This window comes from Bos indicus x Bos taurus, chromosome 25 (assembly GCF_003369695.1).
Source record: "Bos indicus x Bos taurus breed Angus x Brahman F1 hybrid chromosome 25, Bos_hybrid_MaternalHap_v2.0, whole genome shotgun sequence".
NCBI lineage: Eukaryota > Metazoa > Chordata > Mammalia > Artiodactyla > Bovidae > Bos > Bos indicus x Bos taurus.
This window is the reverse complement of record NC_040100.1, coordinates 17,147,336-17,164,925: the sequence shown is the minus strand read 5'-3', so window position 1 is coordinate 17,164,925 and position 17,590 is coordinate 17,147,336. Positions and strand designations below refer to the sequence as shown.

General features: G+C 49.0%; 1 protein-coding gene across 2 annotated transcripts in view; it reads right to left on the bottom strand.

The window, feature by feature from the left end:
• GSG1L (GSG1 like) overlaps nt 1-17,590 on the bottom strand; it is a 252,603-nt gene that overhangs the window by 39,419 nt on the left and 195,594 nt on the right. For both annotated transcript variants that reach the window (XM_027527610.1, XM_027527609.1), the window contains exon 4: nt 3,839-3,950. In XM_027527610.1, the coding sequence (XP_027383411.1) occupies nt 3,839-3,950 (112 nt within the window). The remainder of the gene's footprint in view (nt 1-3,838; nt 3,951-17,590) is intronic.

Below are 17,590 nucleotides of genomic sequence, written 5' to 3'. Positions count from 1 at the left end.
ACTGCACGGCCCTGGCAAGGCCCCAGATGCGAGGGATGAAAAATGGGGCTGATCCATCTTGCAGGCCTCAGTGACAAGGAGAAATGGATCAGCCCTAATAGGGGCCTCACACTGGGGCCCGGCCTTAAATAAGTTAAATGGGAATTGGGTGCCCCCCAGGAGGCCAGCCCAGGGGGAGCTGAGGAACAGGGCAGGAGGTCTGGTTCCAGAGGAAGAAAGGTTCCTGTGGCCAACACAGCAGGCTGGGCTCCCTGCCAGGTTGGAGGGCCAGCGGATGCTGGAAAGAGAGGCCCGTGGGGGGAGGAGATTCTGAATCCTGGGCAAGTGACCCAACCTTTCTGAGTCTCAGTGTCTACATATACAACAGGGGGTTATTGTGAGTGTTAAATTTCACGTCAGTATCAGTAATATTAGGAAAACTAGCGTTTCCGGAGCACTTACGTGTGTCATGTGCTAAACACACACGATCTCTCATCCCCAAAGCAAGCATCTTTTAATTTCAGGGCTGCAGTCACCGTCCACAATGATTCTGGAGCCCAAGAAAATAAAATCTACCACTGTTTCCATTTTTTCTCCCCGTCTATTTGTCATGAAGTGATGGAACCGGATGCCATGATCTTAAATGTTGAGTTTTAAGTCAGCTTTTTCACTCTCCTCTTTCACCTTCCTCAAGGGGCTCTTTGGTTCCTCTTCGCCTTCTACCATTAGGGTGGCAGCATCTGCATATCTGAGGTTGTTGAAATCCCAGGTAGCGCTAGTGGCAAAGAATCCATTTGCCAATGCAGGAGATGCAAGAGTCGCAGGTTCCATCCCTGGGTCGGAAAGATCCCCTGGAGAAGGGAATGGCAACCCACACCAGTATTCTTACCTGAGAAATCTCATGGACAGAGAAACCTGGTGGGCTACAGTCCGTGGGGTCACAAAGAGTCAGACATGACTGAGCTCACACACACACACACACAAACACACACACATACACTTTGAGAGGCAAAATATAGAGGTTGAGACCATAGACTGCAGAACCAGACTGTCTGGGTTCAAATCCCAGCTCTGCTGCTCACAAGCTGGATTACCTTGGACAGGCTACTTAAGTTCCCTGTGCCTCAGTTTCCCCTCCATGAAGCACCTGCCTCACACACTGTTGTGAGGTTCCCTGCTGCCGATTCCCTACAGCTGTTCTACTTAAAGGTACTGGGGTCTCTGTTGGCCGGTCAAGGTCCCTTTAAGGCAGTGGTCCCCAACCTTCTTGGCACGAGAGACTGGTTTTGTGGAAGACAATTTTTCCACGGACTGGGGCGGTAGGGGATGGTCTGGGGATGACTCAAGGGTATTACATTTATTGTGCACTTTATTTCCAATATTATTATATCAGCCGCACCTCAGATCATCAGGCATTCGATCCCAGGGGTTGGGGACTTCTGCTTTAAGGCACAGGCCTTTAGCTTTAAGGGGGCGGGGCCAAGCAGAGAGTGAGAAGGGGCAGAAATATAGCAGGAGTCCCCACTGGTCCTAATCATAGCTCTTTCTGCTCTATTCTGACCATCTCTACCAGAGATGCCCTCTCACTGCCAAGTCTTTGCACCTGCCATCCCCCTGTCCAGCACCTACCTTATCCCCTCCTCCACTAGCTTGTCTGATCAGATTCTCCCTGAGGACCTTCCCCAGGGGAAGCTGGGTCAGGGACCCCTTCTTCCATGGCTTTCATGGCTGTCTGTGATTCCCCCCAACCACCCACATCATAGCATGGTTCAGTGGATAGCGTGTCTACTTGTCTAGAACTCCTGTCACAACGCTGTCTCAGCCACTGCTGTACCCTCAGTAGCTAGGAGCCCCAGCACCAGCTGCCCCTGAATGAGTGCTCAGTCAGCTAATGTGTTAGATGCTTGAGTGGATGAATGGTCCCTAAGCTCCAGAACCGGACCACGGATACCCTGTGGAACAGACTATGGTCACTTGTCTTTCTAGGGCATAGTCCTCCTCTTGATAACAGCTCACTCCAATCATGCCCCACTCCAGGCTTCCCATTAGAGGATCTCTCCTCCATTTCTCTGTCCAACAGTGTGGATGGGGCAACCCCACCCACCACACCACGTGACTCATGCCAGCCGAATTAGAACAGTCGAGTCCCCTCAGGGGCTAAACCATTGGTTGCAGTACGGTCAGGTGACTTAAGTTAATCCAGTGAAAGTTATATCCAGGATTTTGGCTGGCAATATTGGGAAGAGGCCCAGTCTCTCTTCTGGTATTGCTACATTTGTAACATGTAAGCTTGGAACTAGTTTGCCCCAGATGGTGCTAGGGGTAAAGAACCTGCCTGCCCATGCAGGAGAGGTAAGAGATCCCCGGGTTGGGAAGATCCCCTGGAGGACAGCATGGCAACCCACTCCAGTATTTTTGCCTGGAGAATCCCATGGACAGAGAAGCCTGGCAAGCTACAGCCCATAGGGTCACAAAGAGTTGTACACGACTGAAGTCATTTAGCACAGCACATAAGCCTAGGACTGGGCTTGGTAACCAAATTTGCTACCACCTGGGGAAAAGTTGCTTATGAGTAAAGTTGACACAAAGAGAATGGGGTCAGAAGTGGGGAGAGAATGACCGGGTTCCTGATCAATCACATGACCACCTGGATCAAGCTGTGCCTGAAGCAGGCATTGTGGTAGCTCACTTAGCATCTGTTCCACTCATTCACCATTTAGGAGTGTTGGACTCATTCCTTGTTCCAGAAGAATGGCCCAGCTGAGCCAATCAGCTCATGGCATTCCCCCAGCCATGGTGATGATTCAGAAGAGAGAAAATGACCGAAGTTGAGCTCATCAGAGGGAGGGTTGGGGGACGTCAGTGAGTGTTAGGGAAAGAGCTCTTTCTCCTTCTCTATGTGAAGGAAGGAGCACCAGCCTCAAAGGAGCTTTCTCAGCACCAGGAGTGAAGCCCACTCAGGGACACATGGGGAGTGAGCAATGCTCAGGTGACCACAGAGGAAGAAAACTCAGCTCTGATGACATCAGCAACTCTGGATCAAACATTTCCTGAAGTCCATGCCAAGCTGTGCTTTCCATTTACAGGAAGCAATGTGTTCCCTTTTTGACTGGACTGAGGTGGGTGGGTTTTTCTGTTACAATCCATTCCCTCCAGCCCCCACAGCTGACCCACCTGACTTTTCAATTCCATGAACTAACACACTGCTCTTGTTTACTTAGGCCTGGGATTCCATCACTCCCAAGCCAAACAATCTGACAGAGTCTGCCTTTATTTCACACACCATGCTCTAAGATGCTGGTCCCTGCTCCCTGCATCCAGCGCCATTCCCTGGGCTCTTGACAGCTTCTGTCTCTACTTCTGGAGCAGCCTCTAAGGCAGAGGCTGGCCAACTGTCTCCGTAAAGGGCCAGATAGTAAATATTTTAGGCTCAGTGAGCCATTCAGCCTCTGTCATAACTGCTCAGTTCTGCTACTCTAGATTGCAAGCAGCTGTGGACAATATGTAAACGATGAGCCTGGCTATGTCCCAATAAAACTTTATTTATGGACACTGAAATCTGAATGTTCCAGAGTTTTCGCATGTCACAAAATATTCTTCTTCTCTTGATTCACGTTCAACCATTTAAAAATGTAAAAATCATCCCTAGTTGCAGAAAAACAGGTGATGGGCTGGATTTGGCCCAGAGACTAGAGTTTGCCAACCTCAGTTCTAGGATCACAAAGCATCTTTGGACTCTGAGTTCCCCCCCCCCCTTCCCCTCCTCACTCCCACCTTCCTCTGTTTCCCAGCTGAATTGAGCTACTAAAGTCCCAGCATGCCTCAGGGATCTGGTGTCTGAAAGTCAAAAGCCACTTACCAGAAGGACCACCCGTAGTCCCAGGAATGGGGTCTCCAGTCTTCAGGGCCGAGGCTCACGGTGACCTGGAACACCTGCGTGTACATCATGTGGGCTACCATTCCCAGGAGGCCTGTTGGGAGGGGGAGCAGGACAAGGTGTCAGGAAGCAAGGTGGGGCTTTGTCAGCCCACCATAGGCCTGTTAGTGCTGGGGAGAACATGAACCCCCCAGGAAAGGGCAGCCAGTGGGACCAGAGCACAGAAGATCAGAGGGCGGTGGTTTTCTAAGCCCACCAAGAAATTTGAGTTCAACCAGAGGGCAAAGGGCAGCACTGGAGAAATTTAAGCAAGAGAGACACAGAGTCAGGTCTATTTCTGGATGGGCAGCTTTTCTGTTAGGGACCAGATAAGTCAATATTTTAGGCTCTGTGGGTTGGGCCATGTGGTCTCTATTGCAACTATTCAGCTCTACTGTATTAGCACAAAGGAACCACAGACAGTGCACAAAGGGATGAACATGACTGTGTGCCAATAAAACTTTATTTACAAAAGCAAGTGTTGGGCCAGGTTTAGCCAATGGGCCAGAGTTTGCCGATACCTGTGTAAGAAGGTCATTTGGGAGAAACTGCTTAGAGAATGTTTATCAAACAGCAGGTCTTGATGCACTAGACAAGTGGATTGTGAAATCAACTTCATGGATTGCAACCAGCATTTTAAAAACCTATTGGAATGGAATAGAAATATCTGATATCATCAAATGTAGCAGGAGTAAATATTGCTTTGTGAAACTTTCAGTTCTATACACATGTGTCTGTGTGTGCAGCTGTGTGTGTAGCGACTGTAATTATGAAATCTTTTTCTGTGGCTCATGTCAAAAATTTTGGAACCCACTGGCTGGGAGAACTTTGATTCCAAAGGATCTGAGTGGGAATCTTTTTTTTACCATGTGGCCCTGGGGGAGGTACCTCACTCCTCTGAGCCTCAAGTCTTTCAACCCTAAGATGAAGATTATGACAGATAAGGTGAAAAATGACTGAAATGAAGCAAGGTGGCCTCCATGTCTGCTGCCTAGTAGGCATGCAATTGATACAGTTACTAGGGTTATTATAAGCCAGGGGACATTGTACTGTGTGGACCATGGCATCTAGAGCCTTGTGGGTGCCACAGCATGTGGCTAACTGGCACACACCTAATTTTAAAAGGAGTGATACAGTATTGATGAGGAGGGAAGGGGTGCATGACAAGAGGAAGAAAGGAAACCAATAATGCATGTGTACCTACTGTGTGCCAGGCACTCGTCAGACTCTTTCACCTCCATTATTATCTTTCACAACAACCCTCTGAAGTAAGTAAGATGATGTGGGCCATGTACCATTGTTCAGGTTGCCCACTGCACAATTCCACAGGGCTCCATTCACATCAAAGTCTAGGTGCCCGTCACTCCCTGAAGTCAAAGCAAAACCACACCTCTAATATAGTAGTCCTGAATGTGACTATTCCCATTTCACAGGTGAGAAAACAGAAGCTCAGAGTGGTCAAGTCTGTCCCAAGTCACAAAGAGAGTAAATGGGTCAGTCGTGACTGGGGCCCAGATCCAAATGCCCTTAAAGCCAGGGTTCTTCCCAAGCTGCAGAGAAGGTATCTCTCCTCCCCTTGTTGCCCCAGTCACCCTTTCCCCTCTGATACAAGAGAAGAGACGGAGATAAGGAGAGGAATAGAGATAAGAAGGAGAAGGCAATGGCACCCCACTCCAGTACTCTTGCCTGGAAAATCCCATGGATGGAGGAGCCTGGTAGGCTGCAGTCTATGGGGTCGCTAAGAGTGGGACACAACTGAGTGTCTTCACTTTGACTTTTCATTCTCATGTATTGGAGAAGAAAATGGCAACCCACTCCAGCGTTCTTGCCTGGAGAATCCCAGGGACGGCGGAGCCTGGTGGGCTGCCGTCTATGGGGTCACACAGGGTTGGACACAACTGACGCGACTTAGCAGCAGCAGCAGCAGCAGCAGAGATAAGAAAAGACAGAAGTAAAGAGGAAGTGAGGCTCTGAGTCCTGAATCCAGACTTAGGGGCAGGAGTGAGGGTGAAGGTGGACATCCTGTGTTCCCACGGTGTGAAGGTAAAAAAATTTTTTTGCCGCCTGGCATGCAGGGTCTTAGTTCCCCAATCAGGGATCAAACCTGTGCCCCCTGCAGTGGAAGCATGGAGTCTTAACCACTGGATCACCAGGGAAGTCCCCTGAAGGTAAAGGTTTAACAACACGTTCTCTGAAGACAGAGAGAAAAATAAAGAAGCTATGATTTGTAGTGTTTGACAGTTTTCATGGTGTGAATAATCCCACTGTGGTCAGTTTCAAGCTACCAAGGTGATGTCACTGAAAGCGCAGCAGAGAAAAGATGGGCATGGTTGGGGCTTGGGGGCTGAGCCAGCAGGATCCAGCACATCGGTCTCCTTCCAGTCACCTCACCCCAGGCCCCCTGGAGACAGAGGACTCAGAGCTGGTTGCCCGTATCTCTGGGCTGAGGCCAGCCTCTCATGGACCTCTGGCCTCAGATAAGGGGTGCTCTCCAGGGCTGGTGAGGTGCACTTGAGCCAGGAAATCGAGGAAGGGGGTGATTGTGACAGGTGCTGAGGCCCCCAAAGACTCCTAAGGGCTCAGCCTGCCCCAGGCTGTCTCTGCCAAGCTTAGACCTCATTCATAGTCATGCCCCAGCAAAGGTAGGCTAGAAACCTCTCCAGTCCTCTCTGCCTTGGCTCCCTCTGTTGGAAGGAAACAAGGATTGAGCCATATGGATATTTTCTTTTTCTTTTTCTGTTTGTTCATTTATTTTTGGCTGTGCTGGGTCTTTGTTGCTGCGTGCAGGCTTTCTCCAGTTGCAGCAAGCAGGGGCTACTCTTAGCGGTGTTGTGCGGGCTTCTCATTGTAGTGGTTCCTCTTGTTGAGGAGCACAGGGCTTCAGTAGTTGCGGTGTATGGGCTCAGTTGTTGTAGGTCTGCAACATGGGCTAGAACATGGGCTCAGTAGTTGGGGTGCAGGGGCTCAGCTGCCCCAAGGCACGTGAGATCTCAGTTCAGGATGGAAACCTGAGCTCCCTGCGCTGGCGGGCAGTATGCCTAATCACTGGACTACCAGGGAAGTCCCTCTTATTTTTCTTTACTTGACACAATTCTTGGTGAACTTCCAAAAAGTACATAAGACGTACCTTATTCTTTGGAACCGATGCATAAGATTTCTTGATAATGATATATCATGTTTTATTTATCCAATCAGTTGACACTCTTTCCAGCTTTTTTACTCCCTAAGCAATGCTGCAACAAACACATTTCTACAAGTCTCTTTGTGCAGACAAGCAAGTATTTCTCCAGCATGAAAAACAAGAGGAAATGCCGGGTCATAAACGCCGTGTACATTTTGAATTTTGATCAATGTCAGTGAACTGCTCTCTTGAGAAGCAGAACTTTGTGGAACTTCTGCTAGCTGTGAGAGTCCTCACCCAAATCCTCACCAATACTTCATATTATAAAACATTACAAATCGTATCCACGGCATGGTGAAAAATGACACCTCAACATGGTTTTAAATTTTACATTTCCCTCATTACTCGACTGAAGTGACTTAGCAGCTTAGCAGCATTACTAGTAAGCTTGGGCATTTTTCATGTGTTTATTAACCATTTATATTTCTTATTCTATGATTGTATCTTTTGTCAATTTCATTTTTTAAAAAAATCTTTCTCTATCAATTGATAGAAGTTCTTTTTGTCTTCTGGATACTAATCCTATTGTTATATCAACTCCAAACAGTTTACCGTTTGTCTTTTCTTATGTATAGCACATCTTTTTTTAATTAATAGGTTTTATTTTTTAAAGCAGTTTTAAGTTTACAGAAAAAGGATCAGAAAATAGAGAGTTCCACAGTTCCCAGCCCCCCCTTCCCCCACAGTTTCTCCTATGATTAACATCTTTCAATAGTGCGTACATTTGTTACAACTGATGAGACAGTAGGGATACACTGCTGTGCTGTGCTTAGTTGCTCAGTCATGTCCAACTCTTTGTGACCCCATGGACTGCAGCCTGCCAGGCTCCTCTGTCCATGGGGATTCTCCAGGCAAGAATACTGGAGTGGGTTGCCATGCCCTCCTCCAGGGGAACTTCCCAACCCAGGGATCAAACCAAGATCTCCTGCGTTGCTGGTGGATTCTTTCCTGATTGAGCCACCAGGAAAGCTCAAGAATGCTGGAGCGGATAGCCTATCCCTTCTCCAGGGGATCTTCCTGACCCAGGAACCGAACCAGGGTCTCCTGCATGGCAGGTAGATTCTTTACCAGCTGAGCTACCAGGGGAGCCCCAGTGATACATTATTACTAAATCCATCGTTTACATTAGGATTCACTCTGTGTTGTACAGTCTATGGATTTTGACAAAGGCAAAGTGACATGTATTCACCATTGTGTCCAATAGTTCAGTTCAGTTCAGTCGCTCAGTCGTGTCCGACTCTTTGCGACCCCATGAATCGCAGCACGCCAGGCCTCCCTGTCCATCACCAACTCCCAGAGTTCACCCAGACTCACGTCCATCGAGTCAGTGATGCCATCCAGCCATCTCATCCTCTGTCGTCCCCTTATCCTCCTGCCCCCAATCCCTCCCAGCATCAGAGTCTTTTCCAATGAGTCAACTCTTCCCATGAGATGGCCAAAGTACTGGAGTTTCAGCTTTAGCATCATTCCTTCCAAAGAAATCCCAGGGCTGATCTCCTTCAGAATGGACCGGTTGGATCTCCTTGCTGTCCAAGGGACTCTCAAGAGTCTTCTCCAACGACACAGTTCAAAAGCATCAATTCTTTGGTGCTCAGCCTTCTTCACAGTCCAACTCTCACATCCATACATGACCACAGGAAAAACCATAGCCTTGACTAGACGGACCTTTGTTGGCAAAGTAATGTCTCTGCTTTTGAATATGCTATCTAGGTTGGTCATAACTTTCCTCCCAAGGAGTAAGTGTCTTTTAATTTCATGGCTGCAGTCACCATCTACAGTGATTTTGGAGCCCAAGAAAATAAAGTCTGACACTGTTTCCACTGTTTCCCCATCTATTTCCCATGAAGTGATGGGACTGGATGCCATGATCTTTGTTTTCTGAATGTTGAGCTTTAAGCCAACCTTTTCACTCTCCACTTGCACTTTTGTCAAGAGGCTTTTGAGTTCCTCTTCACTTTCTGCCATAAGGGTGGTGTCATCTGCATATCTGAGGTTATTGATATTTCTCCCAGCAGTCTTGATTCCAGCTTATGCTTCTTCCAGTCCAGCATTTCTCATGATGTACTCTGCATATAAGTTAAATAAGCAGGGTGACAATATACAGCCTTGACGTACTCCTTTTCCTATTTGGAACCAGTCTGTTGGTCCATGTCCAGTTCTGACCTGCATACAGATTTCTCAAGAGGCAGGTCAGGTGGTCTGGTATTCCCATCTCTTTCAGAAAAATCCCCTGTGCTCCACCCAGTCATCCCTCCTCCTTAAACTCTGGCAGCCAGTGATCTTTTTACCGTCTCCAGAGCTTGGGTGCTCTCAGAATGTCATAGAGTTGGAATCACATAGTATGTAGAATTTTCTGATTGGCTTCTTTCACTTAACAATATGGATTTCAGGTTCCTCCATGTGTTTCCTGGCTTGATTACGCTTTTCCTTTTACTCCTGAATAATATTGCAGTGTACAGATGTATCACAGGTTATTTACTCATTCACTTATTGAAGGACTTCTTAGTTGCTTTGAAGTTTTGACAATTATGAATAAAGCTGTTTTTGTCATCTATTTTGATTATTTACTATAATCAAAGTTAGCAGTCTTTTGATGTTTAGTTTTTGCTTCCTGTGTCTGCTTTAAGAAAATCAACACTCTCCTATATTTTTCTAACATACTTACAGATATTTATGTTGATTCATCTGGACTTTATCTTGGTAAGCGGCGTGAGATAAGGATATAACTTTATTTTTTTTAGTGAGTAGGTAATTGCTTTGAACCCTTATAGAACAAACTGTTCTTTCCCCACTGATTTTATTTTATAATTTTATTTCTGAGTTGTAAAAAAAAATGAATTAACTTTCACTGGAGTAGAGTTGCTTTACAATGTTGTGTTAGTTTCTCCTGCACAGCAAAGTGAGTCAACTGTGCACAGACATATATCCCGACTGATTTTAAACCATGATTTTGTACCACATTCCAAGTCTCGCGTGACATGTCTGCTCCTAGCTCATCATTCTGTGCCATGAATTTCTTTGTTCCCGTGTTGATGCTGCACTGTTTTCATCACTATAACTTCCAGTGGAGGCTTTTGGTTCGAAGGACAGGTCTCTGTTCATTTTGGCCCATTGCTCACTCCCCCAGAAGTGCTACCCAACCCAGAGGCTTGCTTCCCAGATGGTGCTAATGGTAAAGAATCCACCTGCCAAAGCAGGAGACGTGGCTTCGATCCCTGGGTTGGGAAGATTCCCCGGAGAAGGAAATGTCACTCCAGTATTCTTGCCTGGAGAATCCCATGGACAGAGGAGCCTGGCAGGCTGCCGTCCACAGGGTCACAAAGAGTCACGCGGGACTGAAGCAGCAGAGCGCACACACACACACATTCCTGCTCCCTCTGCGGGGCTCATTCCTTAGCCCCATCCCAACCTTGGCCCCTCCCCAGTCTTTTTCTGAGGGCTGGACCTTGCTCTCCAAACCCTCAGCTGTTGTAACTTCTTCAGTTACACGCCACACCAGTCCAGATGCTCTCTGAGTTATCGGACCTGTCAATGCCTTGGTTTTCTCATCTATAAAGTGGGGATAGTAGCAGACATAGGCAATGTCAGAAAGCAACCACTGAAGAAGGAAAATATTCATGAGGACAACTACCCCACACACTAGGACAGTGGGGACATAAGAGTATTTTAATACAAAAACTACCAATTAGACCCAGAAGCTGAAGCCAGCCTGTTGACAGAATAATCAATTTTCCAAATTGTTACTTTAGAAATGCATTGATTTCTCAATTGAATCCCATTTATTCCCAAATATGAAAGGCCATGCTTTAAGAAAATTCAATAAATGAAGTGTACAAATCATTCAAAGATAGGTTGGTGAGATTTTCTGATTGCATTCTAAAGTGAAAAGTGAAAGTGAAGTCGCTCAGTTGTGTCCAACTCTTTGGGATCCCATGGACTGTAGCCTATCAGGCTCCTCCGCCCATGGGATTTTTCCAGGCAAGAGTGCTGGAGTGGATTGCCATTTCCTTCTCCAGGGGATCTTCCCGACCCAGGAATTGAACCCGGATCTCCTGCATTGCAGGCAGACGCTTTACTGCCTGAGCCACCAGGGAAGCCCCCGATTGCATTCTAAAGACCCTGCTTTAAAAACTGGGCCCTCGATCAAGTTTCAGGAAGCATGTTTGTTCTGTGAAGTGCGATCCACCGACATCTGCTGTAAGAATCTTCAGCAGGAGGAATTGTTTCTAATTCATTCTGAGTTAAAAAGTGACTTTCTGTCGAGTTACGGCACCTCCTATAAATTAGTGGCAACTAAATGAACGTGGCTTTCTCTGCTGCGACTGCTGCTTCCTGGCGTGGGCCCACACCAGGAAACTCGCAGCTGTAAATCTCTCATCCTGTGGTTTCTCCCAACTCCTGACACCATAAATGGGATTTCCAGCCAGGGCGGTGAAGCAGGCATGGCTCCTCCCTGTCCTCTGGGAGACCTGGGAGAGCAATGGGGTGGGGGATACTGGCCAAGGGCTCAGAGCTGGGCTGAGTGTGGTGCCCTCCGGAACCCAAGACAAAAACAGCTGCCATGACCCCCAGCCCACCCTCCACTGGTCAGACCAAAGAAGCCGAAATCTGTTGTCAAGGCAAGAGGGGCTGGTATGGGGCCAGAATAAAGAGACGGGTCAGGACAGTCAGATCCCTGGGTCGGGAAGATACCCTGGAGCAGGGCACAGCAACCCACTCCAGGATTCTAGCATGAAGAATCCCCATGGACAGAGGAGCCTGGCGGGCTACAGTCCATGGGGTCACAAAGAGTTAAGACACGACTGAAGGGACTTAGCATGCACGGAGGGTCAGGAGGTGAACCCAGAGTAAAGCAGGAGTAACACAAAAGGAGAGGGAGGGGCTGGTTTCCAGCTCTTTCACCAGCTGTGTGACCTGGATTACCTCACCTGTTTGTGCCTCAGTTTCCTCGGCCATAATAAGGGGATAATAACAACTACCTCCGGAGAAGGCGATGGCACCCCACTCCAGTACTCTTGCCTGGAAAATCCCATGGATGGAGGAGCCCGGTAGGCTGCAGTCCATGGGGTCGCTAAGAGTCGGACACGACTGAGCGACTTCACTTTCACTTTTCACTTTCATGCATTGGAGAAGGAAATGGCAACCCATTCCAGTGTTCTTGCCTGGAGAATCCCAGGGACGGGGGAGCCTGGTGGGCTGCTGTCTATGGGTCGCACAGAGTCAGACACGACTGAAGCGACTTAGCAGCAGCAGCAACAACTACCTCAGTGGCTCAGAGGTAAAGAATCTGCCTGCCAATGCAGTAGACTCAGAAGACTCGGGTTTGATCCGTGAGTTGTGAAGTCCTCTGGAACAGGAAATGGCAACTCACTCCAGTATTCTTGGCTGGAGAATCCCAGGGACAGAGGAGCCTGGTGGGCTACAGTCCATGGGGTTGCAAAGAGTCAGACACGAGTGAGCGACTGAGCATGCGTGCACAGATTGGTATGAGGATTAAGTGGTTTATACAGTAAAGCAAGCACTTAGAATAGTGCTTGGCTCATAATAAGCCCTATATACATGTTTCATGAATGAATAAGTGCTTAGAACTCGCTGTGTAGGCTCCTTGACTGTACCCTAGTCCAGGATCCAGGTCTGTTTTGCTCTCCAGCGACTCCCCAACACTGAGCCCAGGGCCCCACACATAGTAAGTGTGCCACACGTGTTTGTTAAATGAATAGATGGTTATTCAGTTCAATGCTGAGTGCAAGGTGCTTTGGGGAAGTGGGCTGGCTGGTGTAAAGGTTTAGGGTCTGGGATACGGGGATAAGCTAGGACAGGGCCAGATTTGAAAACTCTGGACAGCAAATTGTCTACAGACATGAACAAATGTCAGACTCATCGTTTGTTTATTTATTATTCATTCACTCAATCAGTCATCGAATATTTATCCATGCTTCTCATATGCCAAGCATTGTTTCTGGGGACGTGGTGGCGGGAACCCTGCTCTCAGGGTCTCAGGTTCTAGTGGAGAGATCCACACAACATTGATTAACAAGAAAATGTCAGACAGTGAAGAGTGAGAAATAAAATAGGGCAAATGCCGGGGGCTTTCCAGAATGGGTGGAGGGAGGGCCTTTCCCAGGAGGTGACTCAAATCAGCAGAGATCTGAGCAGGGAACTGGAGGCAGCCACACGGAGGTCTGGGGAAGGGCATTCCAGACACAGGGAGTGACTGGCTGGGGCAAAGGCTTGGCGGCAGCAGAGCCTGGCCTTCGGCAGCAGAGTGGGAAAGGGACAGGGGGTTGGGGGGATTATAGAGGGGTTAGGAAGGCAGGCGAGAACTAGGACATTGTAGATCACGGTGGGAAGTCTGGCTTTTTTCTAAGTACACCAGGATGCCATTGTAGAGGGTTGAAGCAGGGGCCTAATTTACATTTTAGATCATTCTGGTTGCAGTGTGAAGACAGATGAAGGAAGTGGGGGTAGAGAAGGGAGCCCAGGCCCAGCTGTTGCTGCTTGAACTAAAGTTGTTGCCAGCTCCCAGGTGAGTTTTGAGGGTGGGTTACTCAGGACCTGCTGGGTGTGGAGGGCCAGAGCTACCCTGAGATTGGGAGGACCGTGGGGGTTGGATTTGGGCAATTGGATGGATGATGGTGCCAATCACAAAAATGAAGAAGATGGCAGGAGGAAGATGCCTGGGTGAGTCAAACCCCACCTGGGCCAAGTTAATTTGAAATGCCTATATTAAACCCAAGCTGAGACATCATACCAGCGGTTGGGTGTACAAGTTTGAGGCCTAGGAAACAGAGCTGGAGATTTAAATGCATGTGTCATTGGTATGTGGACATGGGCCTACAAGAGACCACCTGGGCGCAGATGGTAGGGAGAGCAAAAAAATGTCAAGGATGGGGCCAATGTCCAGTGCTGAGCAGGGTAGGCAGGTCCAGCACAGGAGAGTGAGGACCAGAGGCGGGGAAAGAAGGAAATGAAAGTGAAGTCGCTCAGTCGTGTCTGACTCTTTGCAACCCCATGGACTGTAGCCTACCAGGCTCCTCTGTCTGTCCATGGGATTTTCCAGGCAAAAGTACTGGAGTGGGTTGCCATTGAAAACCAGAAGCAGCACTGCCAAGGCCAGGAGAAGGATGCACACTGAGGAGGAGGAAGCAGTTTGTTAGGTCAGAGATGAAGACCCGGAAGTGATTGCTGGATTTGCCAACATGGAGGCCATGGGGGCAGATGCTCCATGGAACAGGCTGAGAAGAGGAAAGAAAACAGCCAGACAGGGAGAAGACGTCCAAACTTGTTGCATGGAGAAGCAAAAAGATGGGGTAATGGCAGAGGAGGCCTGGAGTTCAGGGAGGGTTCCTGAAGAGGAGAGATACAGAATGTTCCCACCTTTACCCAGAGCACTCCAAGTAGACAGAGGGAGCCTGAGAGCACAGATGAGCCAGACAGCAATAGAAACCAGGGAGAGAGAAGGTTCTGGAAGACAAAGAAGCTGGCCTTTTAAAAATCGAGTTTATTTATTTGTTTTTGACTGCACTGAGTCTTCCTTGCTGCGTGCAGGCTTTCTCTAGTTGCGCCAAGCAGGGGCTACTCCCCAGTTGAGTGCGATGCGCGGGCTTCTCATTGTGGTGGCTTCTCTTATTGTAGAGCATGGGCCCTAGAGCTCGTGGGCTCCAGAGGTTAGCTCCATGGCATGTGGGATCTTCCCAGACCAGGGATCAAACCTGTGTCCTCTGCATTGCAAGGCAGATTTTTATCCATTGCTCCACCAAGAGGTCCTGGAGCTGGCTTTTGAAGGACGCTGGGACTCCTGGCACAAGGGAAGGAGAAGGCCGGCAGGTGGGTGCAGGTCCCAGTATAGGGACGGCTCTGCTTCTCCCTCTCTCCCAGGAGGCCAGGTCACCAGCCGAGAGCAAGACAGCAGATGGGGGGAGGTTTGAGGAACCAGGAGACGGTGTGAAACAGTCCTTTTGGAGTATGGGAAATGCAGACAAACCGTGGCAGTGTGTGTGGCCAGCCAGGCAGTGCTGCTTGTGTGTGACGCTTGTGGTCAGGAATTTAAAGTAAGGCCACGCAGTGTGGCCGCAGGTAGCGGGTGGGGATAGGAGTCAGCCTGACCACGTGGAGTTGTGCCTCCTGGGTCTGTAGGACACACAGGAGGGCCAAGCCATGATGCCTCCTCTCGGGAAGGATACAGAGCAACAATGTCCAGCTGACTTCCAGACCTCCTCTTGCCTCCAGCCTCCCTCTTTTTCATAGGGTTTGGATGTATGATGCTAGTGGCATGCTCCATTTAATTGAGATATCAGAGGGATCCGCTGATGAATTAATTTTTAATAGAGCTTACCATTAAAGGCGCTGTCCAAGTTATTACTCAGAACACTCAGGGGATGTTCATGTCTAAACAAGTATTCTGTGTACGTGGGCCCTGATCTGGACTTGCCAATATCTCGGGCGTATCATGTCAGAGATGTAAGACAGAGGGGCCCCTGGGGACCTGGAGGAAGCTGAAATCTGATGAGGTGGGGCAGGAAGGTGGCAAAGGGAAACCCCTGCAAGGGCAGCTCGATTTTTAGTCATTAGTCACCGAGCACGTATTGAGCACCTGCTGTGTTCCAGGCCACCTTCTAGCTGGGGAAATATGATGGGGGATCAGTGACCTGGCTTTCAACACTCTCAGGGAAGACAGAGAAAATGGGATGCCTGTGCAGCAGGGCAGTTAATGGGGGAAGGCGGGGGGCCTACAGGACCCCGAGCTGGGGCTCTGAGACCAAGTTTGGGGGGGTCAGGAAAGGCTTCTACAGGGGGTGACATCCAAGCAGAGAAGAAGCGGGAGGGTGGACCAGACAGTGGAGCAGCCCTGGCCAAGCCCACAGGCATCGGGGCTTGGTGGGGCCATGATGAGCCGTTAGGTAGGGCATGTGGGTGGAGAGCGCGCCGCTGGAGACATAAACAAGACAGTGTGTGGAAAGTTTTGAAGCCATGCTGGGAGTTCAGGCTTTCTCCTGAGAGCAATGGGCAGGAATTACATAATTGTAAGTTCGGGGGTGAGAACCAGGCAGTCTTTTTTTTTCTCTGTTTTTTTTTTTTTTTTTTTAGATTAATTTATTTAATTGAGGATAATTACAACATTGTGATGGTTTTTGCCATACATCAACATGAATCGGCCATAGGTATACATGTATTCCCCCCGCATCCTGAAGTCCCCTCCCACCTCCCTGCACACCCTACCCCTCTAGCCCTCTCTTGCCACTGATGGAGGACAGATTGGCAAGAAGGTGGCAGGCAGGGAGGTCCTGGAGGGGCAGCTGAGTGAGAGGATGAGGCCAGGAGGAGGGTACAGAGCGGGGTGGGCAGGTGTCTGGAGGAGCCACATCTGGCACTGCAGAGACGGATGGAGTCCCAGCAAAGCCTCGGGCCCTGGAGAGCCCTGACTCAGAAAAGGGAACGGACTGGGAGAAGCTGGTGGGACTGACCCGATTAACATCAGCCCTATATCATCCTCCCACGGAAAGAAAACTTAGAGGGGCCAAAGGTTTGTATTTCTGACACCAATCAACATGGGGGCAGACAGAAAAAGAAACCCCTTATCTATGCACATCTAAAACATCCAGATGTTTGCCCTGATGGGGGCTAAAGGCTGACTCTCCCTCCTGCCCTTTGGCCCAGGGAGGAACTCATACCGGGCATGCCTGCACTTAAAACCATCCCCGAGAAGCCGAGCTGATGCTATGTTTAAAGCTTGCCCAGATCTATTTTTAAAGAACAGGCTATTTTTAGATACTCTCCCGAGAACCCGCAGCCTCTCTTGATAGCATATTTCAAGGTTTTAAAAGTTCCTCCTTACACATAACCTAAATCTTTCCAGCGCCAATTTAAGCTAATTTTTTGCTCTGCCCTCTGAGGACAAGGGGGATGGTGGTGAGCCGGTTGGCATCTTCCTGAGAAGAACCTTCCCAGAGCTTGGCAATTACTGAGCCACCCCTCAACTCTGTCATCTGGCACTAGATCATTCGAATTATCCTGCCCTTGCTCCAGTGGTCTCCTTCTAGGCCCCCTGAGTCATTAGCATCACCCTCGTTTGGATTCTGCCTATTTCTCTATTTGCCCTTTAAAGTGAAGTGGCCCAAATCAGAGCTGGCATTTAAGGAGGGATCAAGGTGGTGCTAGGGATCAAGGTAAAGAACCCTCCTGCCAATGCAGGAGACATAAGAGATGCAGGTTCGATCCCTCGGTTGGGAAGATGCCCTGGAGGAGGGCATGGCAACCCACTCCAATATTCTTGCCCGGAGAATCCCATGGACAGAGGAGCCTGGCAGGCTACAGTCCATAGGGTCGCACAGAATCGGACATGACTAAAGCAACTTAGCACACACACACGTAAGGTTTACTGAATCCCCACCAGCCTCTGTCACCCAGCTACCCCCATCCAGCCCCGAGAGAACAAATGGGCTCAGACGGCCCAGCCCAGAGGTGGAGGTCTAGAATGAGTCCAGAAGCCACGCCCCAGTTCTTGGTGAGTCTCG